This window comes from Lycium barbarum, chromosome 5 (genome assembly GCF_019175385.1).
Source record: "Lycium barbarum isolate Lr01 chromosome 5, ASM1917538v2, whole genome shotgun sequence".
In the NCBI taxonomy this organism is placed as follows: domain Eukaryota; kingdom Viridiplantae; phylum Streptophyta; class Magnoliopsida; order Solanales; family Solanaceae; genus Lycium; species Lycium barbarum.
Genome location: NC_083341.1, coordinates 4,073,895 through 4,101,517, shown reverse-complemented (window position 1 = coordinate 4,101,517; position 27,623 = coordinate 4,073,895). Strand labels below are relative to the sequence as shown.

General features: G+C 34.1%; 2 protein-coding genes across 3 annotated transcripts; one reads left to right on the top strand and one right to left on the bottom strand.

Annotated features, from left to right (window-relative positions):
- The first annotated feature begins 95 nt into the window (after nt 1–95).
- On the top strand, nt 96–1,120 carry LOC132640198 (uncharacterized). Its single transcript, XM_060356684.1, has one exon. It carries the CDS (start codon nt 241–243, stop codon nt 1,111–1,113), a length of 873 nt encoding a protein of 290 aa, XP_060212667.1. The 5' UTR covers nt 96–240; the 3' UTR covers nt 1,114–1,120.
- A 2,296-nt stretch (nt 1,121–3,416) lies between these two features.
- Nucleotides 3,417–9,800, bottom strand: LOC132640199 (heavy metal-associated isoprenylated plant protein 32-like). Of its 2 annotated transcripts, XM_060356686.1 has the most exons (3): nt 9,660–9,800; nt 4,640–5,157; nt 3,417–3,696 (listed from the first exon to the last, which is right to left on the bottom strand). In XM_060356686.1, exons 2-3 carry the CDS (start codon nt 5,088–5,090, stop codon nt 3,629–3,631), a joined length of 519 nt encoding a protein of 172 aa, XP_060212669.1. In that variant the 5' UTR covers nt 5,091–5,157; nt 9,660–9,800; the 3' UTR covers nt 3,417–3,628. The 2 variants fall into 2 exon arrangements, with proteins under 2 accessions (XP_060212669.1, XP_060212668.1); XM_060356685.1 differs by lacking the exon at nt 3,417–3,696 and having other exon boundaries at nt 3,849–5,157; nt 9,660–9,799.
- Between the last annotated feature and the right edge of the window lie 17,823 nt (nt 9,801–27,623).

The window sequence follows — 27,623 nt, the reverse complement described above, 5'->3', positions numbered from 1 at the left end:
TTTCAGTGAAACAGCAAACTTTCAATTAGTCACTTAACCAATACGTTACATATATATATAACGCTTATCAAATGATAGAATTAGTCAATAAGTACACCGTGTCCCTTTGTTCATCTATAAATATTTCATAAAGCAACTCTAAGAAATTAAGTTTAACATTTTACAAATCACCGCTATATTCTTATCCTTCTTTGGCCCATCATTAATCAGAAAAAAAAAAAAAAAAACTTGCAATTTCAAATGGCATATTCATTGGTTTCTCCAAACACCTTCGCTCTAAACCTGAAATTACACTGCAAGATTTGTGAGAAGACACTGAAAAACATGCTGCTAAAAATCCAAGGTGTCCATTCAGTGAAGATTGATGAAAAGCTTGGAAATGTAGTCATTTCAGGCACAGTTGATCCTGCAACAATTCTAACCATGTTAGAAAAACTTGGGAGAAAAGCAGAACTCTTATGGGAACAAGGAACTCCGATAAAAAACGAGAAAAATGTTCAGATAATCACACAATCTAAAGTGATCGATCCACTGCATGATCCAGAAACTATGAAATACGTAGAGCAATTGTCCGGGATTCCAGGCTTGCAAACAATAGAAGTGACCACAACAATCAAGTTGACTTTCCAAGGAGAATCAAGAAATGAACCTGCTGATACAGTCTTGGAAATCAGCACTACCAACAATTTGAACAAACCTCATCATCAATTTGAACAATTTGAGCATTCACATGGTGATGGATTTTGTGCGGCTTCTTCGTCGTGTTGTGGTGGTCATGCTGCTATCAATCAAAGTCATAATCTTCATGGATGTTGTCATGGCGGTAATACTAGTAATTTTGGTTCTTGTTGTGCAAACAGCAGAAATTGTTGTTGCGAGCATCGCCCGCCCCCAATGGAAAATTGGGGTAGGGCACGACTCTCCAATTCTCAACCTCCACCTCTACTGACAGCACAATCGTGGTCAAGTGGTAGTAGTATTGCATCTGCCCCTCCTTTGCCATCTGATTATTTTCAGGGACCACCATCTCCACCATCATCATCCTCGCAAATGCTTAACACCTATTACAGTGCCTTAAGCGACGAGAATGCAAATGGCTGCATAATCCAATGATTGCTGTCATATGTGTGCGTGCGGGCGTGTGTGTTTGCTTCCTGTCAATGTGTAGCTAAGGTACTATTGTTACAAAAAAAAAACAAAAAGAGAATGCAAAGAAAAAACAAAAGGTAGGGAAATGAAGAAAAATAGTACTCCTACTAGTTCAAATAAGATCAGTGATGTGATAGATCTATTGGTCAACTGCTCTTGTAACTAATTCGTAAAGTTTGCTCACTGTTTGTGTGAATATTCTTGTTCTGTAAAAATTTGAAGGGTATCTATTACGATCATGATCAGGAAGCACTATTCTAGTGTTTGTAAACTATGGGTATTACAAATATCGACATTAGAATTTTTCAATGGAAAGACCAAAATCACAGTTTTTGAGGGGTAGCCCCAAACTTTTACATAACAAGGGCTATACCAAGGGTTCCCTGGAGGGATGGTCTACTTAATTGTCAAATTCTAAATGTTCAACTTTCTGCAACTTTTTGTTGTTCATCTTTCCTTTGAGTGTGGCTTACTGAAAGATTCAACATCTATTGAGATACATGTCCTTGATCAGTCCCATTGATGTATGAAAGCTATTTAAATATCATCTCTTATAATGTCAAAATACTAACCTCAGAAGATTTGCTCTACAGGATTTACTAGCCCTTAGGAGAGCTCGTTCACTGAATCTTGGGTGTCTTACTACATCAGGTTCAACTTTCAACCCCTTCTCAATTGACCTTTAGGTTTCACACCATGGATGGCAATCACTAATCAGGCTTAAGTAACAGTCATATTACAAAAGTTTGAACGTGAAAAATGTCAATGGCAGGTTCACTTTAACGCACAAGAATTTGACAACCTCAGGAGGAATGTTTTTGTCCAGTTCACAAACATAATCGAAAATTAACAAAAATTCCGCTGTTTTCTTCCATTAATTCTATCTGAGCAAGGTTTGTTTTTAAAATTAACTAAAAATCTGCAGTACCATTGGAAATGTTATTTCAACACCAAGAATTAAAAGCAAAGAATTCAGGTTTCAACTTATAATAAATTTATTTCAGGCAAATATTGTCCAGGCTTAAAGAAATAGTCACGTTTCATGTGATTTCAGTACTTACCTCAAAGCCAAGTCTTAATTAACTGATAATACTAAGAAATTACTTGATAAGAGCCTCAAATTAATGCTAACTTCAAATGAGACTCAACACATAGAAAAGTCGGAAAAATATGCTTGTGAATGATGAAGCATTTACTTATTTCCTCACTGTAGACAAAGAAGTATGATTTTACCTTTAGAGGAGTGGAAAGTGGGGCTTTAGTTGAGCTTGTCCTGAATTGGCTTCCATGGCGGGCAGGACTCTAAAACTGTCTCCTGATGCCCCAACACATGCATAATGTTCTATGGAATTATAACATTGGAAGGACTGTGATGTTTGTAAATAAATAAAGCGCAAACACTGGGACACTACCACACAAGAAAAAAGGGCAGCCCAATGCACTAAGCTTCCGCTATGCGGGGAGTCCAGGGAAGGGCCGGACCCCAAAGGTCTATTGTATGCAACCTTACCCAGCATTCTGCAAGAATGAAGTATATACTGCCAAATTTTAACATAGGAACCTGGTGAAGACTATTTGGCTGCTGCATTGAAGGGGAAAAAATAAGTGATCTATGACCACTTGCCTACCAGGAGTCTTGATTCATTTATACTTATTACAACTTCTCCATCCAATATTGTGCATACAACAACAACTAGGACTAAGGTCATGAATCCCCACTTCTTCATTTTCGCTTATTTTATTTGGGGATTCATCATGAATTGACAAGTTTTACAGCACCCCTCCTCCTTTATCCGGGCTTGGGACCGGCAATGTGAGAGAGCTCACACAGGCGGAGTTATGCTTATAGGAGTACCTCACTGATCTTATTCGGATTCCTAAAGCCCCATCTAGCAGGACAAAAACATGTAATGGGAGAACTAAGAACCTCACCAGAATATGCATTGCATAGGCTATACTCCGTAAAATCGGAGGTATTTAGCTTTGGTGTCTTGGTATTGGAAACGGCGAATGGGAAAAAGCAACAGAGGGTACTCTTGACGATAATCCAACACGAATTTTCAGAAGGCTATGGAACTTACAAACCCCCCTTTGCTTTATGTAGGAAGCCGCGTTTTATTCATTTCTTAATCTCCAGAGGTATAGTATCCCTAAGATCAGTTAAATAGAATCTAAATAATTTAGTTCCAGTGAATTTTAAACCATTACTCCAGCTAAATGAATAATGATAGGACTTACAAAACATCTCAAGCAAATAGAAGATGGAATTAAGCAGAATTATCATTTATCGATTCAATTCAAAGTTTACTATGGGCATAAGTACTACAGAAATAGACAACAACACTATCGAGAGGATTTAATAGACTAAAACCTAACAATCAAATTACCCTGAGAATCAATCTGTAGTTCCAAATATGCAAAAGGTAATTGATCTAAAATAGAAATTAAACATATTATGTTTGGTAATGCAGGAATGGACTTAGTACAAATTAAACAAAGGCTTCTCTGATGCCACAACAAAGTGTATCTTCCGCAAATTCATACCATCTGATATCAAAAGTTAAGGAGAAATGATCAATACCGAAACAAAATCTGCCAAAAATTACAACATTCGCAGATTAATACTGCTCACGAAGGACACCCTATCAAATACTCAAATGTGCGGGGGAAAGAGGGAACTCACAGCAAGAACAAAGAAATCCTCAAACATGAAAACGGGAATTAGCTGAAAGGACCAGAAATTGGGGTTTCAAAGGTTCAACTTTACTAGAATAGTGCTTTCGTGATCATGATCGAAATAGACAAGGTTAAAATTAACTACTGTATTAACAAAGGGATAATATTCACACTAACGAGCAAACTCTTTTTTTTTTTTTTTTTTTTTTTTTTGAGGAATCACACACTAAGCACACTTTACAATCGTCGAAAAAGAAAAGCACAACATAACATATTTTACATGAAGAACTACTGCTACATTTTTCTGTATTTCCTCCACTCCTTTTTTTTTTTTTTGGATAAAAACTGGACCTCTACCGCATAGTATAACATGAAAAAAACACACATCTGCGCACACACACATCATTGGATTATGGTAGCCATTTACGTTCTCATCACTTAAGACATTGTAATAGGAAGGAGGCACACGAGGGTGCAGGTGGTGATGGTATTGGCTGATGAAAATAATCAGGCGGCATAAGAGGGGCTGATGGAATAGGACGATCGCCTGACCGTCGTGGGGGTACCATAGGTGGATCAGGAATATACCCCATTGGCTGCGGCCGCGGGCAATGGTAAGAATAGTTGTTCCCGTTATTCGCATAACAAGAACCAGAACTAGTATAATTACCACCGTGGCTACCACAACATGACGAAGAAGCAGAACAAAATCCACCACCACCATGTGGAAGCGCTTCCGATAGTGTAACCGGTATATTATGGTAAGAACAGTGGTTTTGGTTATTTGCACAAGAAAAACCAAAACTAGCATTACCACGATGGCAACCACAAGACGATGAAGAAGCAGAACAAAGTCCCCCACCACCACCACCATGTGGAAGCACTGTCGATTGTGTAATCGTGCGGTTATTGCTTGTTGATTCTCCTTGGAAAGTTATCCTAGTGGTTTTAGTCACCTCCACTGTATGCAATCCTGAGACATCAGACAGTTGATCCAGTTGCGCCATAATGTCCGAATCGTTCAACGGATCATTCACTTTTAATTGTTCACATGGCCAGAGCTCTGCTTCTCTCCCACACTTTTCAAACTTGCTTAGGATTTTTGCAGGGTCTACTTCGCCCGAAATGACTACTTTCCCAAGTTTTTGATCAATTTTCACAGAATGAACCCCCTTAAATTTTAGCAGCTGTTTTTCCAGTTTCTTTCCACAATCCTTGCAGTGTACTTTCAGCTTGAGGGCAAAGGTGTTGAACGGATGTGACATTGTTTTACTTATCTTTATCTGCAAGTATGTATAAACCTTCTTGTTTTGCGTTTCTTCAAAAACAATCCTGGGGGAAAAGAAAAGCAAGGTTAGCTTAGAACAGCATAACCATATTTGAATTATTATCCAATAGAGAAATTAAGTAGAAAATGTCAATCCCCTTTCTCAAAATCATCTATTTAACTTCAGACTCGGCTTTTTTTCTAAGAACATCATATTATGAAGCTTAAAAATAAAATAGAGGACCAATATCTGGGTTGTGCCTTAACAGCTCAAAATCAATATACGGTACTTCATTTTGATTTCCGGACAAATAAATAGACGGCCCTAACATCCAAAAATTTCAGCTAGGCATCTCATTTTGGCATGGTATCTATTGAAAGTTGGTGTTGCACAATTATGCCTATTAAGCAAACCAACCTAGCTAGGTGGCTGAATGCTACCCGCCAATGATTTAACAAACCACGCCAATAACAAAAATAATGTAAACCTCAAAGGTGGATCCCCTCATATGCGGAACCAAGATTTAAAGTTTATGGGTTCCTACAGTGATTTCGAGTTAATATACAATGACAATTGGGTTGTTGTTGTTGTTGTTGTTGATACAATGACAATTGGGTTCTAAGGCTGATGTTTATAGATATTTAGTGGGTTTTCCAAATACATATACATAGTTTAGGCCAAAACTAGAGTACACTCTCTAGCTTCTACAGGTAATGTAACCCCCTTCTACAGGGAGGGGGGAGGGGGGGCGGGGGAGGTCAAGATCTGAGATCTAAGAAAATCAACAAATAAGATAGATCTCAAAGCATCTGGCTTGTGCAATAACAAGTCAAAATCAATACTTTTCTTACTTTCCTTGAAGTATCTGCTCAAACAAAATCAACAAGTCATGCTTCTCTCCATTTTTACGTGTACGGTGAGAAAACTATAGGAAGAGAAGTGTACAAAAACAGAAAGATTGATCGCGAAAACTGCAACTAGAACTACTATATAGTACCACACTGTATCTTGTTATTTCACCTTTTTCCCCGGATAAGATCAGTAAGAAATAACACACAGATTTATAAATAAAACACACTATTAAACAAAAAAACACAAGTTTTCGACGGGCACAAAAGTCGGAAATTGGCTCGTCTTGGATTTCCAATGGAAAGTCCATCGGAAATGTTTCCGACCGATTTTTATTTCACCTTTTTTCCGGATAAGATCAGTAAGAACTCACACACAAGATCTATAAATAAAACACAGTAATTAAAAAAATACACTAATTTTCCAACTGACACCTCGTCGGAAATTGGTTCATTGTGGATTTCCAATGGAAAGTCCGCAGAAATTTTCCGACGAGCCAATTTCCGTCCGATTTCATCAGAAATTCGCTTTTTTTAATAGTGACGCAACACATCTTACAAAATCATATTCTTCTATTCAAAAAATAACAGCTCATCAATTTCTCACAGAAGATCACTGAAAACTAACTAGAGGAGATCTGTGAATAAAACAAAACAAATTTTCATTGTCATATTCTTCTACATAATATAAGTATACATAACGAAGCATTAATTTTCTCATAAAAATCACTAAAAACTACTTGTAATACGAGAGACCTATAAGTAAAACACGATTTCTACTTAAAAGTAGACAAAAAACACGATTTCTACTTAAAAGTAGACAACATTAAAAAAACAACTATATCATGAAAACATTGGTGTAACCACACCGTATCTTGTTATTTCACATTTTTTTCCTGCATCAGATCAGTAAGAACTAACACACGAGATTTATAAATAAAACAAACTATTTAAAAAAGAAAAAGCACAAATTTTCGACGGACACATAGTCGGAAATTGGCTAGTCGTGGATTTGCCATGATCCATGCGAAATGTTTCCGACGAGCCAATTTCCACCAATTCCATCGCAAAATTCACTTTTTTGTTTTAAGTAGTGACACAACACATCTTACAGAATCATATTCTTCAATTCAAAATATAACAGTTCATTAACTTCTCATACAAGATCGCTACAAACTAACACAGAAAGGAGATCCGTAAATAAAACACAAATCTTATTCGAATATTAAGCAAACGCAATAGTTCATTAATTTCTCATAGAAAATCACTAAAATCTAACACAAAAAGGAGATCCGTAAATGAAACACAAATCTTCTATTCAAAATATAAGAAAACACAAAAGTTCATTTTCTCATAGAAAATCACTAAAACCTAACACAGAAAGGAGATTCGTATATATAACACAAATCATATATCCAAAATATAAGCAAACACAACAGTTGATCAATTTCTCATAGAAAATTACTAAAAACTAACACAGAAAGGAGATCCGTAAATAAAACACAAATCTCATTCAAATATTAAGCAAACACAGCAGTTCATTAATTTCTCGTAGAAACTCACTAAAAACTAACACAGGAAGTTGATTCGTGAATAAAACACAAGTCTTCTATTCAAAATATAAGAAAACATAAAAGCTCTTTAATTTCTCATAGAATATCACTAAAACTAACACAAAAAGGAGATCCATAAATAAAACACAAGTCTTCTATTCAAAATATAAGAAAACACAACGGTTCATTAATTTCTCATAGAAAATCACTAAAAACTAACACAGGAAGGAGATCCTTAAATAGAACACAAATCTTCTATTCAATTTATAAGAAAACACAACAGTTCATTAATTTCTCATATAAAATCATAAATAAAACACAAATCTTCTATTCATATTATAAGCAAACACAAAAGTTCATTAAGTTCTTAAAGAAAATCACCAAAAACTAACACAAAAAGGAGATCCGTAAATCAAACACAAATCTTCGATTCAAATTATAAGCAAACACAACAGTTCATCAATTTCTTAAAGAAAATCACTAAAAACTAACACAGAAAGGAGATCCATAAATCAAACACAAATCTCCGACTCAAATTATAAGCAAACACAAAAAGTTCATCAATTTCTCATAGAAAATCACTAAAAACTAACACAAGAAAGAGATCCATAAATCAAACACAAATCTTCGATTCAAATTATAAGCAGACATAACAGTTCATCAATTTCTTAAGGAAAATCACTAAAAACTAACACAGAAAGGAGATCCATAAATCAAACACAAATCTTCGATTCAAATTATAAGCAGACACAACAGTTCATCAATTTCTTAAGGAAAAATCACTAAAAACTAACACAGAAAGGAGATCCATAAATCAAACACAAATCTTCGATTCAAATTATAAGCAGACATAACAGTTCATCAATTTCTTAAGGAAAATCACTAAAAACTAACACAGAAAGGAGATCCATAAATCAAACACAAATCTTCGACTCAAATTATAAGCAAACACAAAAAGTTCATCAATTTCTCATAGAAAATCACTAAAAACTAACACAAGAAAGAGATCCATAAATCAAACACAAATCTTCGATTCAAATTATAAGCAGACATAACAGTTCATCAATTTCTTAAGGAAAATCACTAAAAACTAACACAGAAAGGAGATCCATAAATCAAACACAAATCTTCGATTCAAATTATAAGCAGACACAACAGTTCATCAATTTCTTAAGGAAAAATCACTAAAAACTAACACAGAAAGGAGATCCATAAATCAAACACAAATCTTCGATTCAAATTATAAGCAGACATAACAGTTCATCAATTTCTTAAGGAAAATCACTAAAAACTAACACAGAAAGGAGATCCATAAATCAAACACAAATCTTCGACTCAAATTATAAGCAAACACAAAAAGTTCATCAATTTCTCATAGAAAATCACTAAAAACTAACACAAGAAAGAGATCCATAAATCAAACACAAATCTTCGATTCAAATTATAAGCAGACATAACAGTTCATCAATTTCTTAAGGAAAATCACTAAAAACTAACACAAGAAAGAGATCCATAAATCAAACACAAATCTTCGACTCAAATTATAAGCAAACACAAAAAGTTCATCAATTTCTCATAGAAAATCACTAAAAACTAACACAAGAAAGAGATCCATAAATCAAACACAAATCTTCGATTCAAATTATAAGCAGACATAACAGTTCATCAATTTCTTAAGGAAAATCACTAAAAACTAACACAGGAAGGAGATCCATAAATAAAACACAAATCATCTATTCAAAATATAAGAAAACACAACAGTTCATCAATTTCTGATTAGAACACTAAAAATTAACAGTAGATCAGATCTGTGAATAAAACACAATAATTTTTTGTTGTCATATGCTTCTACATATGTGTTCTTCTAATCAAAATATTAACTATACATAACGAAGCATTAATTTCTCATAAAAAACACTAAAAACTATTCGTAAATCGTACTACAAGAGATCTGTAAGTAAAACATAGTTACTACTTAAAAGTAGACAAGATTAACAGATAAATTCCACGTAATTAAAATATAAGCAGACATAACGGAGCATTAATTTCTCATTAAGATCACTAAAAACTACTCTTAATACAAGAGATTAGTAAGTAAACACAATTAGAAGATATTAACAGATAAATTGCTCGTAATTAAATTAATAAGAAGCAAAGAAGCTTACCACTTTATGTTGCTAGAGAGTAAAGTTTGGACTTTGGAATGAAGTACGTTTAATTGGATAAATGAATAATTAGATTAGTGGTATTTATCGCAGGATTAGGCTCCTCTAACGCGGGGATTGCCAATCTTATTACACGTGTCAGTTTATGAAGGGTTCAGATTACAATTTTAATCATGGTTAATCATAAGTTCATAACTCATACTGTAGTTGGATTAGGCTTGTTTAGATGCTAATGTTAAGTACACGTGTCCGTTTATGAAGGGTTCAGATTTAATTCCCTTATTACTAAACTAGTGGTATTGTCCGCGCGAGTGAAACTTTTAATTAGTCATTCTACAATTTGTCAATACAAAAAAAAAAAAAAAAAAAAAAAAAAGGCAAAAGTCATAGATAGTTCGTTAAATTTTGTCACATTTTCTTTTGGAGTACCTAAATCGAGAGTTGTACCTATTAGGTACTTAAACCAGTTCATATTCGATCTCATTGGGTACCTTTTGCCTATGTGGCGCCTACATGGCGCAACAATTGAGTTAATTTTTGGTTGGAAGCGTGACATCCCTTTTTTCCTTAAATTTTTTTTTTTTGGATAAAATTTTACCTCTTTAGGGATGTCCACGCGCCCAACAAAAAATTGACTCAATTGTTGCGCCACGTAGGCGCCACATAGGCAAAAGGTACCCAATGGGATCGAATTTGAACTAGTTTAGGTACCCAATAGGTACTACCCTCCAAAAGAGTTTAACTTTTTTTTTTTTTGGGTTTCTACAGCACCCACCCCCATGCGACCCTTCCCTCCACCCTCTTTCCACAATGTTAGGGCTTGGGTGGGTATTTTTTGAAAAATATTTTCTACATGAAAGAATAAGTAACCAATCGAATATAAGAAAATAAGTAAAAAATTCACTTATTTTTCAAGAATACATTTTTCAAGAAAACATTTTCCTCCATACTGAACACACCCTTAGTGTTTGGTGCATTTTTTTTTTTTTGTGTTGCATATTTAGTAGTAATTGATGAAACTTTCTTGTGTAATTATAATTAAATCTACTCTCCGGATCAAAAAGGTTGTCCACTTAGCCTTTTTTTTGTCAAAAAGAGTGTCCACTTATCAAATCAAGAAAGAATTAACCTCATTTTTTCAAATTTGTTCCTATTAAGTACAATGTGATCAAATCCCAATACCTATTTAATTAGAGGCAGTTTAATCAAATTACCTATTTTTTCCTTAGGATTTAGTACTTTCTTAAGAGGTGTGGGGGAGTATAGATTTTTTTTTTTTTTAAATGGATGGGGGGGGGGGGGGGGGGGGGAGTGAGTTGCGTGGTGGTGAGGCGGTGTGGTAGTTGGAGTTTGATAGCGTGGTAATTTGGGGGTGGGTTGGTTGGTAGAATGCTACCCGTGGCACTTGTTTTTCCTACTTTAATTAGGGAAGTCATTTTCCTCATTTTAATGAACTTGTTTTCCAGAAGAAAATATTTTCCTATACTTCCCCCGGACATACCCTAAAAAGATACTCCCTCCGTCCATTTTTACTTGTTCAGTGTACGAAAAAAAGATGGCCACTTTTACTTGTCCAGTCTGCAGGAGATAGTTCACCAGTTCATATCTATTTTTCCCTTATTAATAATTATTGGGTTGAAAACTTCAAGAAATTATTAGTGGTTGCACAACTTTTAAAGTATTTTGATTGATTTCAATTATTAGATGACTTAATAATAATAATTAGGGATTATATAATAAAATTGTCATTATATTTATGGCTCCTTAAGGGGTGTGAAAGTTAGTACAAGACAAGTAAAAATCAACGGAGGGAGTATATAAGAAAATAACAAAAATTACAATTCAAAAAGTTGCATCAGACTCTAGAAATACATAAAAAATTCTTATAGCATGTTTGGCAGGCTTCTAAAATCAGTTTATCTTGACAAGTGTTTTTTAAAAAAATACTTTTGGCGAGAAACAGTTTGTGTTTAACCAATTAATTTAATAACACTTTTCAGCAACAATTAGTATTTGGTTAAACTTTAAAAAAATTGTTTTTAAGTATATTTTTCTCAAAAGTGCTTTTGAACAAAAACTATTTTTTTAGCTTTTGAAAAATTATTTTTGCTACTCTCAAGAAACACTTATTTTCTCTCAAAAATTTGGCTAAACATCTTAATTTTTTAAAATACACTTTTTTAAAAGAAAAAAATAAGTACTTTTGGGCTTTCAAAAGCTTGGCCAAACAGTGCTATAAGAGTTGGTCAAACATAAAAGATGATGTTTAATGGATGTATAGGCTAATTTTGAACCTATCCCAAATACGTGGTGTTCATTTTCTCATCATGCAAGTCGGCGTATCCTAGGCAAATTTAACGGAATTGGTGATGCGGAGTTCAAAGTCAATAGTATAAGTAAGGTGGACCAGACTAGTCGGATCATTAGATGCCAATCTTCTTACACATTTTCTTTTAAATTAAGGCTCCATATTTTCTAATTATACAGAAGAGCCGGTTGGGCTCCTTTTTCGTCGTCTGTTATGGGCCCATAAAATAAAATAAAAATTGTGGGCCTCTTATATATTAAACAACTAAAATAAAAAAAAATGTGGGCCCCATATATATTAAACAACAACTAATATTAAAAAATTGTAGGCCCCATATTAAACACCAACCAATATTAAAAAAAAAAGTGAAACCCATCACATTCAAACTCACGAGAAAAAAAAAGTATACCCCATATTAACAAAATCAAGCAATATTAAAAAAAAAAAAGTGAATCCCATATTAAAAAAACAAACAATGTTAAAAAAAATGTGAGCCCCATATTAAACACCAACCAGTATTAAAAAAAAAAAAAAAAAAAAAGTGGAATCCACCACATCCAAACTCACGGGATCAAGCAATATTAAAAAAAAAAGTGAATCCCATATTAAAAAAACAAACAATGTTAAAAAAAATGCTTAGAAAACCAATAATGATGGACTCATTGCCACATGCGTATCAACCTATTAGTGGGAACAAATGAAATTATTGTACAGCAACATACTTAAAATACTTATATATTAAAATAAGATAGAATTTAATTACTTTTTCATTTTTTCCTTACTCTAATAAATGTGAAAAGAGATTAATGTCATAAAAGAAAAAATAATATTAAATGGAGATCAAATAATTAATAAGGTAAATTAGTGAAATTATAATTCTAATTGACGTTTCCTTAAAAAATCGTGTAAAAAATAACATGACAAGTAAAATGAGTTAAACAAAAAATATTTACTAAAAATTAAAAAATAGAAGTTCTTCATGGCCCCATATTAAACGCCAACCAGTATAAAAAAAAAAAAAGTGGAACCCACTGATAACGTCCAAATACACTCCTCAAAGAGAAAGTGTACACGGTCATATGCAATATATTTACCCAACTATGAGTTGGGGTCGATCCCGCAGGGAACAATATGCTAGGCAATTAAGAAAGTAAGTAACTTTCACCAACTACGCTAAAGCCAAACAATGGATTATATTTTGGTTTTTGAGAAAGATGATAACTAATGCAAAAATATAAACTAACCTAGAAAGCGAGTAAAATGATCAATGGCCACAAGCATGGATAATAGGAGATTACACTCAAGTAACAATCCAACGTATTTCACAATTTCACAACTAAGAGCGGGTTTGTGTTGATAGATAATGATATCTAAAATCTCATTGAAAGTCTTCCAACCAAATCAATGAATTTCACTCTAAGCTTTTCCAAGCCTTAGAGTGTGATATTAGGCACAATCAATTTAACCTCAAGTAACTATCCTCTTCCGAGCTCAAGTTATTAGATGGGTTTAATGATCTAAATTCTTGTTAATTAATCTTTCCCAACCTAGATTTCCTCTTCCAAGCTCAATCTAAGTAAATGGGTGAGTCCTAGGGTTAGCTAATCCCTTTGGAAACATTCAAGAACGAGATTAATTAAATCAACAAAGACCCACTTCAATAGCAATAAGAATCATTCAATACATAAGCATAACAAGAGTTTCAAACCAAATTTTAATCAAGAATATTTTCATAAACAAGATTCAAGTAATGGAATAGAAAGCCACACACTTAGATATACAATACAAAGCAAGGAATTGAAGGAATGAATTAAAGGTTTAAGAAATACTCAACCAAATCTTCAACCCCAAAGTGTAGTATAGAAACCTAGTCTCCAAAACTTGTAAAAAACTGCCAAAGATAATGTATTACAAACCCTAAAAGGGTATTTATATTATTCCAAAAACGGGAACAAAATCTGGACCATAATACCCTCTTGCACAACATGCTGCACAACATGTTATTTGTATGTTCAACATGCTAATCGCATGTTGTGCCAAAACCGTAGCATCTTGTGACAATTTCTCTGTCACCACATGCTGCACCACATGCTGTTCGCATGTTGCACATGCTGCACCATATGCTACTCGCATATGGTGCCACTTTTACTGACAGCAGATGCTGCATGTGGTGCCAAAAACATTGATTTGTTCTATTTTTGCTCTATTTTGGTCCGTTTTGGTCCGTTATGCTCTCCGGGCATCTTTTCCTACAAAACAACATAAAAACACAAAAAGTAACAATAAAAGTGCTTAAAGAGTCACAAAAACTTAAGGAATTAGCATCGAATATCGCGTAATTTCACGACTCATCACCCACCACATCCAAACTCACGGGGAAAAAAAAGTGGACCCCATATTAACAAAATCAAGCAATATTAAAAAAAAAAAAAAGTGAATCCCATATTAAAAAAAAACAATGTTAAAAAAAAGTGCTTAAAAAATCAAACAATTAAATCAATAATGATGGATTCATTGCCACATGCGTATCAACCCATTAGTGGGAGCAAATGAAATTATTATACAGCAACATACTTAAAATACTTATATATTCAAATAAGATAGAATTTAATTACTTTTTCATTTTTTCCTTACTCTAATAAATGTGAAAAGAGATTAATGTCATAAAAGAAAAAATAATATTAAATGGAGATCAAATAATTAATAAGGTAAATTAGTGAAATTATAATTCTAATTGACGTTTTCTTAAAAAACCGTGTAAAAACCAACATGACAAGGAAAATGAGTTAAACAAAAAATATTTACTAAAAATTAAAAAATAGAAGTTCTTCATTTAAATAGAAAATCAAATTTCTACTTTGTTTCATTTTAAACATGTAAAATTAATATAATAATTTGAATTAGAATTATCCAAATCAAAATTTGATAAAAAATTATATGTATTACTTTACTATTACTACTATATAGAAGAGTCGGTTTATAGAGGCAAGATCGTCGTTCGTGTTCGGTCCTATTTTTTTATTTAAGGGTAAAAAAATCCTTTCTGGTCCCACCCACTTTTTTATTTAAGGGCAAAAAAATGACGTTTTATACTTTATATTACCAACTCTTCTGAAAAGTAGATAGAAATACTTTATTATATTTCTATTTTTCTACTATATAGAAACATCGGTTTACCCATGTTTCGTCGACAGTCACTCTTAAAAAAAAAAAAAGTGGACCCCACCCTCTCCAAACTCATAAAAAAAAGTGGATCCCACCCTCTCCAAACTCATGAAAAAAAAAGTGAACCCCATATTAAATAAAAAAGAAAAAAGGCAACGTCAAAAAAAAAAAAAAAACGTGCACCTCATATATTAAAAAATCAAATAATATTCATGTAATTCCCAAAGTATCCCCATCAAGTCAATAATAGTGGATTCATTGGCACATGCATATTAACCCATTAGTGAGAGCAAATGAAATTATTGCACAACAAAAATATGGACCCCATATTATTACTTTTCTTCAAAATATTTAATTGTTGTATTTGCTATTCCGCCATGTCATTTTATTTGTTATGTTTACTAAAATAAATATACTTAAAATATATATATATATTTAAAAAATAAGATACAATTTAATTACTTTTTTATTTTTATTCTTACTATAATAAATGTGAAAAGAGATTTATATCAAATAAAGATCAAATAATGAATAAGGTAAATTAGTCAAATTATAATTCTAGTTCACGTTTCCTTAAAAAACCATGCAAAAGACAACATGACAAGTAAAATGAGTTAAACCGAGAATATTTACTAAAAATAAAAAATAGCATTTCTTCGTTTAAATAGAAAATTAATTTCTACTTTGTTTCGTTTTAAACATGTAAAATTAATTTAATAATTTGAATTAGAATTATCCAAATCAAAATTTGATAAAAGATAATAAGTATTTTACACTTTTAAATTAATCGAATTAAAATTGAAAGTATCAACTGATGCTTAAATATTGCTATTATTTTATCTCAAAGAGAGGAAATAGTTTTCTTTTAAACAAGTCTTTTCTTTTAAAAAGTATTAATAAATTTTCGTAGCAAACACGAATAAAATAAAGTTTTAGATACGGAGCACAAACTACAATGTTATATTAATCGTATTTTGAACATAGTATATATATATTATCACTTTCTAAACACAACTACATATACATAGATACACTATAATCCGAAGTGTTAGGCCCGTACGCAGCACGGGCATAGGCCATCTAGTCTACTATATAGAAACATGGGTGGATCGTCGTCCACCCCAGGGACCTACTCATGTTTCTATATAGTCGAGTAGAATTTAAAAAAAAAAATTAAGGGACCACTCTTCTATAATAAAAAAAAAATTAAGGGTCCACCCTTCTATAATAGTAGAAATAAAAAATTAAAAAAATTAAGGTGGAGCCCACGTGAAGAATTAGGAGACAATATTGAACACAAAAATCGCTAAAGAAGTCATAAAATCAAAACATTTAAAACTTAAGTTTAGACACATACGTCTCACACAAATAATGAGGAATAACATCAAGAAGATGAAATATAAACGGTCTTGGATAATAGTAAATTATAAAATAGAATAAAAATTAAGATGGGGTCTACTCTTCTATAATAGCAGAGAATAAAAAGAAAAATTAAGGTGAGGCCCACTCTTCTATGATAGTAGAATTTTTTTTTTTAAAAATTAAGGTGGATCCACGTGAAGAATTAGGAGGTGATTGCAAAAAAAGGGTTGGCCCACGTGAAGATGTAGGAGACAATTGTAAAAAAAAATGTGGGATTCATGTGAAGAAATAAGAGAAAATTGCAACGAAAAAAGGGACATTTAAATAATGATAATAAGTTCAGAAAATGGTAAAGTTCGTCGTCCACCCCAGGGACCCATTCATGTTTCTATATAGTAGAGTATTTGAAAAAAAAATGAAGGGCCCACTCTTATAGAAACATGGGTGGATCGTCGTCCACCCCAGGGACCCACTCATGTTTCTATATAGTAGAGTAGAATTTTTTTTTAAAATAAATAAATTAAGGGACCACTTTTCTATAATTAAAAAAAAATTTAAGGGTCCACCCTTCTATAATAGTAGAAATAAAAAATAAAAAAATTTAAGGTGGAGCTCACGTGAAGAATTAGGAGACAACTCCAAAAAACAAAAAAATTAAAGTGGGGTCCACGTGAAGAAGTACGAGATAATTGCAACAACAAAAAAATAGGACATTTAAATAATGATGATAAGTTTAGAAAATAGTAAAGGTATGCTTAGAGAAAATTCAAAGAAGAGAAATTCAAGGAAAATAAATAACAATTTAAATTGAACACAAAGATCGCTAAAGAAGTCATAAAACCAAAACATTTAAAACTTAAGTTTAGACACATACATCTCACACAAATAATGAGGAATAACATCAACAAGACGAAATATAAACGGTCTTGGATAATAGTAAATTATAAAATAGAATAAAAATTAAGGTGGGGCCTACTCTTCTATAATAGTAGAAAATAAAGAGAAAAATTAAGGTGAGGCCCACTCTTCTATGATAGTAGAAATTTTAAAAAAAATTAAAGTGGGGTCCACGTGAAGAAGTAGGAGAAAATTGCAACAAAAAAGGACATTTAAATAATGATAATAAGTTCAGAAAATGGTAAAGTTCGTCGTCCACCCTAGGGACCCACTCATGTTTCTATATAGTAGAGTATTTGAAAAAAAAAACAATTAAGGGCCCACTCTTCTGTAATTAAAAAAAAAAAAAGGGTCCACCCTTCTATAATAGTAGAAATAAACAAAAAACAATTTAAGGTGAAGCTCACGTGAAGAATTAGGAGACAATTGCAAAAAAAAAAAAAGGTCGGGTCCATTTTTTTGAAAAAAATAAGACATTTAAATAATAATGATAAGTTTAGAAAATAAGGTGGGAAAGAAAGTGGACCCATCGTCTCCAAACTCATTAAAAAAAAGTGGATCCCATATTACAAAAATCAAGCAATATAAAAAAAATGTGTGGACACCAAAAATATTTGGTGGACCCCATACTAAAAACACCAAGCAATATTAAAAAAATAAAATAAAATAAGGTGGGAAAGAAAGTGGACCCTACCATCTCCAAAGTCATGTTAAAAAAAAAGTGGACCCCATATTACAAAAATCAAGCAATATAAAAAAAAAGTGTGGATCCCATATTAAAAAGTGGACCCCATATTAAAATCATAAGCAACGTAAAAAAAAAATTGCACCCTATATTAAAAAATCTAACAATAAAAAAATAAGGTGGGCCCCATACTAAAAACACCAGCAATATTAAAAAAAATAGGATGGGAAAAAAGTGGACCCACCGTCTCCAAACTCATGTAAAAAAAATAAAAGTGGACCCCATATTACAGAAATCAACCCATATAAAAAAAAAGTGGATCCCATGTTAAAAAGTGGACCGTATTAAAAAGTGGACCCCATATTAAAAAAAAAGCAACGTCAAAAAAAAAAGTGCACCCAATATTAAAAAATCAAACAATATCATCTAATTCCCAAAGTATTCACATTAAGTCAATAATGGTGGATTCATTGTCACATGCGTATCAACCCATTAATGGGTTTTGAGATATCGAAATGTTATGTCATCCATAACGGCTGAATATGTTTCTTCATAGTCGATACCGGGTCGTTGGGAGAATCCTTGTGTGACAAGGCATGCCTTGTATCTCATAATTTCATTTCTCTCATTCCTTTTCCGCACAAAAACCCATTTATGGCCAACTGGTTTTACACCATTAGGCGTTTGGACTACAGGTCCAAAAACCTCACGTTTGGCAAGTGAATTCAATTCTGATTGAACTGCCTCTTGCCATTTTGGCCAATCATATCTTCGTCGACATTCTTCGACAGATTGAGGTTCCTGATCCTCAATGTCTTTCATAATATTTAGTGCAACATTATATGCAAAAACATTATCCACTATAATCTTCGATCGATTCAAATCTATCCCATCACCAGAAGAACTCAATGATAGTTCTTTATTTACTTGAGTCTCGGATTCCCTAATATCTTCAGGATTATCAGAATTAATCAGATCTTGAATATCTTCATGATTTTCATAGTGTCATTTTGATCATTTTTCGTGTTTTTTTTTCTAGGATTTTTATCCTTAGAATCCAATGGCCTACCACGCTTCAGGTGTGTATGAGATTCAGAGGCTATGACACTAGTAGATTTTCCCTTTGGGACATCAATTCGGATAGGCACATTCTCTGCGGGGATATGTGACTTAGTTATCCTTTTCAAATCAGTAAATGCGTCTGACATTTGATTTGCTATTTTTTCCAAGTGGATGATCTTCTGGATCTCCTGTTCACATATGGGGGCACGTGTGTTAGACCCCGTATTTTATACGTCGAGTTATTCGCGAAGGAATCGTCGTGAGATAGAAACCTCGGATTATTAATTTCTAAACTAGAATTAATCGGTTATAAATTTTACATAGTATAAGAATGTTGTTGGAGATTAGGAACTACTTAATTGTGGTGTTAAGTAAAAATTAGTGGCAACAATGAGCCAATATGAACATTAACATGCCATGTCCAAAAGATGACTCAAAGTCATCTAAAACAAGGCTATTATGAAAGACATACAAATATGCATTTAATGTTGATTCATCCACTACACTTTCATTATATTATGCACAACTAAATGGAAAGAAAAGGGGATGAGAAATTAGGCCAAGATGGCTGAAAATAAGAGGAGAAAAAGTTGAGGCATGCATTTGAATATTGAAAGTATTCATTATTTTATGAAGGCATGCATTATTTTATGAAGGTATACAAGTTGGATGAGTCATTGCACATTTAAATATTGACCATTCATCTTTGTATGATTGCAATGGACAAGGTTAGTGTATGAATCATCCACTACACATGCAATTGTCTTGTAAACAATTAAATGGAAAGAAGAAGAAAGGAAACAAAGAGTGAGGTTGGCCGAAAGTATAGAGAAAAAGAATTGAATTTTAGTGTAAAGTTAATTGAGTGCTCAATGTCATGAGTGGAGCATGTGTTGTGTCCAACTTGTAGTCATCTTAGTTTAATCAAATGGATGACTAAGAGAGCTCATCTTTTCATTCCAACTTCACAACACAAAAATAGAAAACTTAGAGAGGGAAGCTCTCGGCCAAGGCTAGCTGATTTTGAGCTCTTTGTGTGTTGATCAAAAAAATATTTCTTCAAGCATTTCAACCCTTTAGAAGGTCCCTAGAAACGTGAACATAGTCATTGGAGCAACAAGAACCATTATCATTTCAATTCACAAACTCTAGCCAAGTTGAGAAGTCAGATTGTCAAGGTAAGATCTAACTTTCTTTTACATGTGTTAAGGGTGATGTAGATGTGTGAATATAAGTTTCATGCATGAAATGATGTGTGTTGATGTTGGAAGATGATAGTAGACATGAACTTATATATGTTGATGTTGAAGTATGGTTGTAACTTGGTGAACATAAATTGCATGCATAAAATCATGAATGTTGGTGTTGGAATGTTAATGTGGCCGTAGGGACTGTTTTAGTGGAAATGGTGGGATGATTTTCTTTAGTAATTATGGTTGTTGCTATCATAGATGTCACGACCCAACCCCGTAGGCCGCGACTAGTGTCCGTGCTGGACACCCGGACGTACCCCTTAACCCAAACCGGCATATAAGCAGAGTATATAAATATAAAAGTCAAATGACGTCACTAACTATCACAGATGAACAGATATAGCACGTGGAAGCCGATAAGGCTATCACAGATCATATCAACCCAAAACATATACAGAACCCACATGTACGTCTACAGACCTCTACAGATCACAACAGAATCATAAGACGGGACTGGGCCCCGTCATACCCCTGAATAGCATACATATGTACAATGGCATAAGATTGTACCAAAACGTAGGCTCCGGACAAAAGAGCACTCCAAGACAGTAGAGTAGGATCCTAAACGGGCGGATCAACAAATCGATCATCAGTACCTGCGCGGCATGAAAACGCAGCCCCCGACGAAAGGGGGTCAGTACGAAATATGTACTGAATATGTAAAGCCTGAAGCACAGAAACAAAATCATAACCGGAACAAAACGTACAGAAAATGAGTGTAATATCCAGATTATCAAATGCATATTTCCAAAACGTAAAGAACGTATACCGAAACATATGCCATATCATATCCGGCCCCCGTCAAGGGACTCGGTGAACAGAACGTGGTCGCCACCCCGACACTGGCGCCACAACACATCATGCTCCAGATTAGGGAATAACCCCGTAACATAACATATCATATCAGGTGGCCATATCAAATCATATCATGTCATATCAGAATGTGTGTACATGGCACAACATACTCCACAACCCATGTACCAGTGAACCTGCCCCCTCACATCGAGGCACGGCGAACAATGCAGTGGAATACGCTTGACAACATATCCTGGCCCGGGCTCAGTGGGGGAAACATTGAGGCATCCACGAATGGAGTAGTGAGAAACTAAATGCAATATAAAATACCATATATTTCCAGAGACTCAATAAGACATATCGAATGACAAATCAAAATAATGAAATCGGACAGAATCATAGTAAGTGTATTTCGGATGTCATAATAAGTTACGGAGAAATAATCTTTCTGAGGTCGCTTCCACATTCCAAAATAGTTTGCAAGACTCAAGGGAACTATTAAAACAATTGTCCTTTAGTAGCTAGAAGGATAGTTAAAACGGTTCATTTTACATGGTTTGAAAATAAGACATTAGTACAATAAGAGACAAGTCGGGAATAGTGGGCCCACCTCGGGTCAACTGAAGCGATGGGCGCAAATTACGTATATTAAATCTATAGAGTTACCCATGGAGGTCCTAGGGAAATTCCCTAACTTTTTAAGCAATTTATGAAAACTTGCACAATTCTTTCAACAAAACATGCATATAGGATTCAATTCTATTGAATGAAAAAGGGACAAATTTAAGTGCGGATTCCTAAGAGTAGAGTCGTCCCCGAGGCTCGTATCCAAACCTATCACACCTAAGACATGCCAAGAGAAGGAAAGGTAAAGCTTTACATACCTTACGTCGTTCAATAACTCGGTCCAACCACGAACTTCCATAATTAATATGCCAAACCTAAATCCTTACTTATACTACCTTCACACATGGCTCTAGAGCTACTGAAAATTTTAGCTCGCGTTACCATCTACAAGTCTCCATTTCAACCTCTGTTCACACTTTACATAAGAAGAGATTGCACCAACGTTGCTGGACACATTTTTGGCCAGGAAAATCAGCAAAGCAAACATTTATTGATTTAAGAAAACACCACTGAATGAAACTTTCTCCATGCCTATCACTTTAGCTAATATTTCTTTTTCTTTAAGGTAGACCATGAAACCTTTATTTGATGTCTTGCTCCTTATGGTCCTTACTAGCGAGAAATAAGAAAAAAATAGCTACAATTGAGTTGTTTTCCACAAGGCGAATCAAATTGCTCAAACATATCAAGGAATTTGAAGTAAAATTAGCTATTAAAGAGACGTATAATCACTGGATGAAGAATAAGAGTAGTAGTAATTTAAATGGTGTTGTGAAGATGGAGATGAAGGAATGGTTTGGAACGAACAGTTTAGGGAAAATGTTATTTGGAAAAGGATTTAAGGGTAATGCTCAATATAATGATAAAATATATCATGTGCTGTACTTAAATCATTTTACAAAGCACAAGTGTTTTTTTTTCCCCTTGTTTACACGTAGCAGTAACATTAGTACAACAAATACATATAATAGCATTTGAAGGTATCTTAAAATGATAGCTAATAAACACCTTTTTATACCCCTCTCAAACATTAATTATTAACCTTGTGTCCATCATCCCATGCACTGATCTTTTCACGTGATATGCCCCCCCTTTTGTCACTTTTAATGAAAAAGATTTTTTTTCCTTATCATATTGGACGATGGGTCCCACTCCTAATAATGCCACCTAGCTAGCTTAATCACTTAGTCATTCTAGTTGCTGCCACATGGGGATGACATGCACGTTTATTATTTATCCAAAATCCCATAATTAGTTTATTAATCTCCCACTAAAATTTAGTATTTATCCAATTATCCACACAATTAATTCTTGCTCTCAATTCACTTAAACATGAACCACTTTGAACACATTTCATATACTCATTATCATAATCGAGTGGTAAAATTCTAGTCCATAGCCTCTTTATACCTACACAAATATTATTTTCAATCATCGTCGTCACTTTTTTTTTTTTTTTTTTTTTGTCTTAAATCATTTCGAAATTTTATTCCTTGTATCCGTACTTTCAGCAAACCAAGCGTCCTTCTTTAGTAACACAAATCTCAACCTTAAGTGTAGTATCTACTTAAATGAGTGAGCATAATCCATTTATGGCCGTGGAACCCATAACTTTTTTGGCTTTACTTATATAAAGAGTTTTGGTCCTGAAAGTAAACCAAATGGATACACACATTACATTAGTCACCTTATGCATTTTGCTCATACATCCACGTGCAAGTAGTTGTCCCCTTTTAACACTTATCCATTCATCAACAACTAATTCACTAATCTTCTACTAATTCAACAATTAACGGAATTTCCTAGATAATTAATAATTTCTCCACTACCCTCCATGTATGATTAATTGCACACATAATTAATTCCTAATCTTCACTAACATATCCACACTAATAATAATTAACTAGCATCCCGTGCAATTTTTAAAGTTGGGGTTAAAAATTTCTTGTCTCATGTCTCAAAAATAATCTTGTCCTTGAACTTATGTCGATTAGCTTACGAATAACCCAATGTACAAAAGTACGGGATATAACAATAGATTGCATGGTAAAAAGAATGAAAAGAATTGGAAGGTTAAAGGTGGAGTTGTGTTAGTATGAAAATAATTGAATCCATGATTGTATGTGTGTGATGTTGGAGCATGGTTAAGCCATGTAGTGGACTGTTTTGTGTGGAAGTTAGTGAACTGATTTTACTTGATATTTTGATGGTTATTGTCATGAATTTTATGATGGAAATAAAGGTGTTTAATGGTTGGAGTTGGAACTAAAGTCGTTTGTGAGTTGTTGTAAGGATTATAGAGATGACGATGTAGCTTAGTTGCGTATGAATTGATGATGTAGTTGTCATGTGATTGCTGGTCATAACTTACTGAAATTATATGAAAAGAATACATGAAATAATGTGTAGGAATCATATGTGGTTTGCTTAATATGTTCGTAAACGTTTGCAAGAATTCCGAACATTGTTATGTTGTCGGTTAGGGACTGTTTTGGACGTGTTGTTGGTTAGGGACTGTTTTGGACGTGTTGTTTTCATTAAGTTGGAAAAAATAATTATAGTTGAGAGTATACATCATGTTGTCATAGTGGTTGGGCTGTTATAGAATCGTTTCGACGAAATATTATGACTATAGACTAACAAGAATAAATTGGATGTGTCATAATCGCATGTACACTATTATCTAGTGTTGTAAGGTACGGGCTATTTTGACACGTTGTTGTTATTCTTATTGAGCTTGGAAGATTAATGATAATTAAGATTATGCATCGTGTTGTATGTTGGATGGGCTGTTATAAAGTTGTTACATGCAAACGTTAAGGCTACAAACTATTACGAATAACTTGAGAATGTAGTAGCCGTATGTGAATCGCTATTGAATGTTGTGAATACGGACTGTTTGGAATGTTGTGTGGGCTGTCCGGATTGGTATTGAATGTATAATTATTGATGTGGGAATGGTTGTATGTAGTTGGTTTGGCTACAGAGAAAACGTCGTCTAAACATCTAGAAAGGAGTTACTAACGTTAGAATACATTTTGAATCTCCCCGTAGCTTAACCATAGTTGTTGGCGTCTTAATATAGGTTGAAGTATTATTGGGCAGCGTATACATATTGTGTGACAAATAAGCGCTAAAGGTATGTGAAGCTAAACCTTCTTTCTTTTTGGCATGATCGTTGTGAAATGAATATACGATATATATGATTCCAAAGGAACTCCTATTCCGAGAGCCACTAGGATGGCTAATGATCTTGATTCTCATGACTTACATTATATATATATATATATATATATATTGATATGTACATATGATTCAAAGTTCCATTTTGATATAATCCACAGGGACATCCGAAAGGTAAATGATATGACTATTATTTGAATTTGCGAACGATGGTTCGCGTTGATTATTCTATTGAGTCCTTAAAAACATTTTGAATTGCATATAGTTTCTCACTACTCTGCTCGTGCATACCTCAATATATCTTTCACCGAGTCCCGGGCCGGGTATGTTATCGTGCACACTTCCACTGCATTGTTCACCGAGTCCCTCACTAGAGGGCCGGGTACGGTATATATATATATATATATATATATATATATATATTATGGTGTTATGCTGTGTTATGACGTTATGTTGTGTTACGGAGTTATGCCGTGTTACGGAGTTATGCTGTGTTATGGAGTTATACTATATTCTGGAGTATGCTGTGTTATGGCGCCAAAGACGGGGTGGCGACCATGTTCACCGAGTCCCATAGTGGGGTCGGATATGATATATGATATTGACATGCATGATTTATGTTCAAAAGCAAGTATTTTGGTATTCTGGTTATTGTACTCGTTTTATGTACTACTTATCTCAGTTATGATCTTGTTTACTGTATTTCATGCTTTACGTGCTCAGTACATATTCCGTACTGACCCCCTTTCTTCGGGGGGCTGCGTTTCATACCCGCAGGTGCAGATACTCGCTTTGGTGATCCGCCAACTTAGGATTTCCCTTCTGCTATCTTGGAGAGTTCCGTTGTTCCGGAGCCCAGACTTTGGTATAGATCATTTTCGATCTAAATATATGCATATGTTGTTTAAGGGTACGACGGGGCCCTGTCCCGTCATATGTTATGTTACTGTTGATACTCTTAGAGGTCTGTGGACATATGTGTGGGTTGTGTATGAGTTCTGTTCAGCTGTGTATATACGATGTGCTGTGGTATGATGTTCGTCTATAGTGGCAGCCTTGTCGGCTTGCATATGATATTGATATGTGATGGTAGCCTTGTTGGCTTGCATATGATATTGATATGTGATGGCAGCCTTATCGGCTTGCTTTTATATGTATAATTATGCGACAAATCTGAGACCATGGTTTGGTCGTTATAAGATCCATATTGAGTTGTTGAGAAATGAACATATAGCTAAAGAGTGTGTATACGGGTGTCCAGGTAGGACACCAGTCACGGCCTACGGGGTTGGGTCGTGACAACATGGATCAAAATGAGATAGTGATGGAACTCCCCGCGCAATTTCTCTTTTGATTTCTTTTCTCTCTCCCCCTAATTGTGAAAAATTTGTTTCATCAAATCGACAATCTGCAAATCGGGCAGTGAATAAATCTCCCGTCAATGGCTCAAGATAGCGAATAATAGAGGGTGATTCAAACCCAACATATATTCCTAACCTTCGTTGGGGGCCCATCTTAGTGCGCTGTGGTGATGCTACAGGCACATATACAGCACAACCAAAGATTCGGAGATGAGGAATATTTGGTTCATGACCAAATACTAATTGTGACGGGGAGTATTTATTATAAAAAGTCGGTCTGAGACGAATAAGAGATGCTGCATGTAAGATAGCATGGCCCCAGACGGTAGTGGGCAACCGTGTTTTCATAAGTAGTGGTCTTGCTATCAATTGTAGTCGTTTAATAAATAACTCAGCAAGGCCATTTTGGTTATGAACATGTGCTACAGGATGTTCAACTTTTATCCCAACTGATAAACAATAATTATCAAAAGATTGAGACGTAAATTCTCCGGCATTATCGAGGCGTATAACCTTAATGGGATAATTCGGAAACTGTACCCTTAAGCGTATTATTTGTGCCAATAATTTCGCAAATGCCAGGTTGCGAGACGATAGGAGGCACACATGAGACCATCTTGAAGATGCGTTTATTAGCACCATAAAATATCTGAATGACCCACAAGGTGGATGAATAGGTCCACATATATCCCCATGTATACGTTCTAAAAAGGCAGGGGATTCAATGTCAACTTTCATTGGTGATGGCTTAGCTATCAATTTGCCCTGATAACAAGCGGCACATGAAAATTCACCACTTTCAAGAATCTTCAGGTTCTTAAGTGGATGCCCATTTGAATTTTCAATAATTCATCTCATCATTATTGATCCAGGGTGACCTATTCGGTCATGCCAAAGCACAAAAGTACTTGAATCATTAAACTTCTGGTTTACGATCGAGTGTGCTTCAATTGTACTAATTTTTGCATAATACAGACCAGAAGACAAAGTTGGTAATTTCTCCAAAATATATTTCTGGCCGGAGACATTCTTTGTAATGGCAAGATATTCATCATTTATTTTGTTTAATGTCTCAGCGTGATACCCATTACGGCGGATATCTTTGAAACTTAACAAGTTTCTTGGGGATTTAGAAGAGAATAATGCATCTTCTATAACAAGTTTCGTCCCCTTAGGCAGAAATATAGTAGCTCTTCCGGAGCCTTCAATCAATTTCGAATTGCCAGAAATTGTATTAATATTTCCCCTTTTTCTACGCAAGTGAGA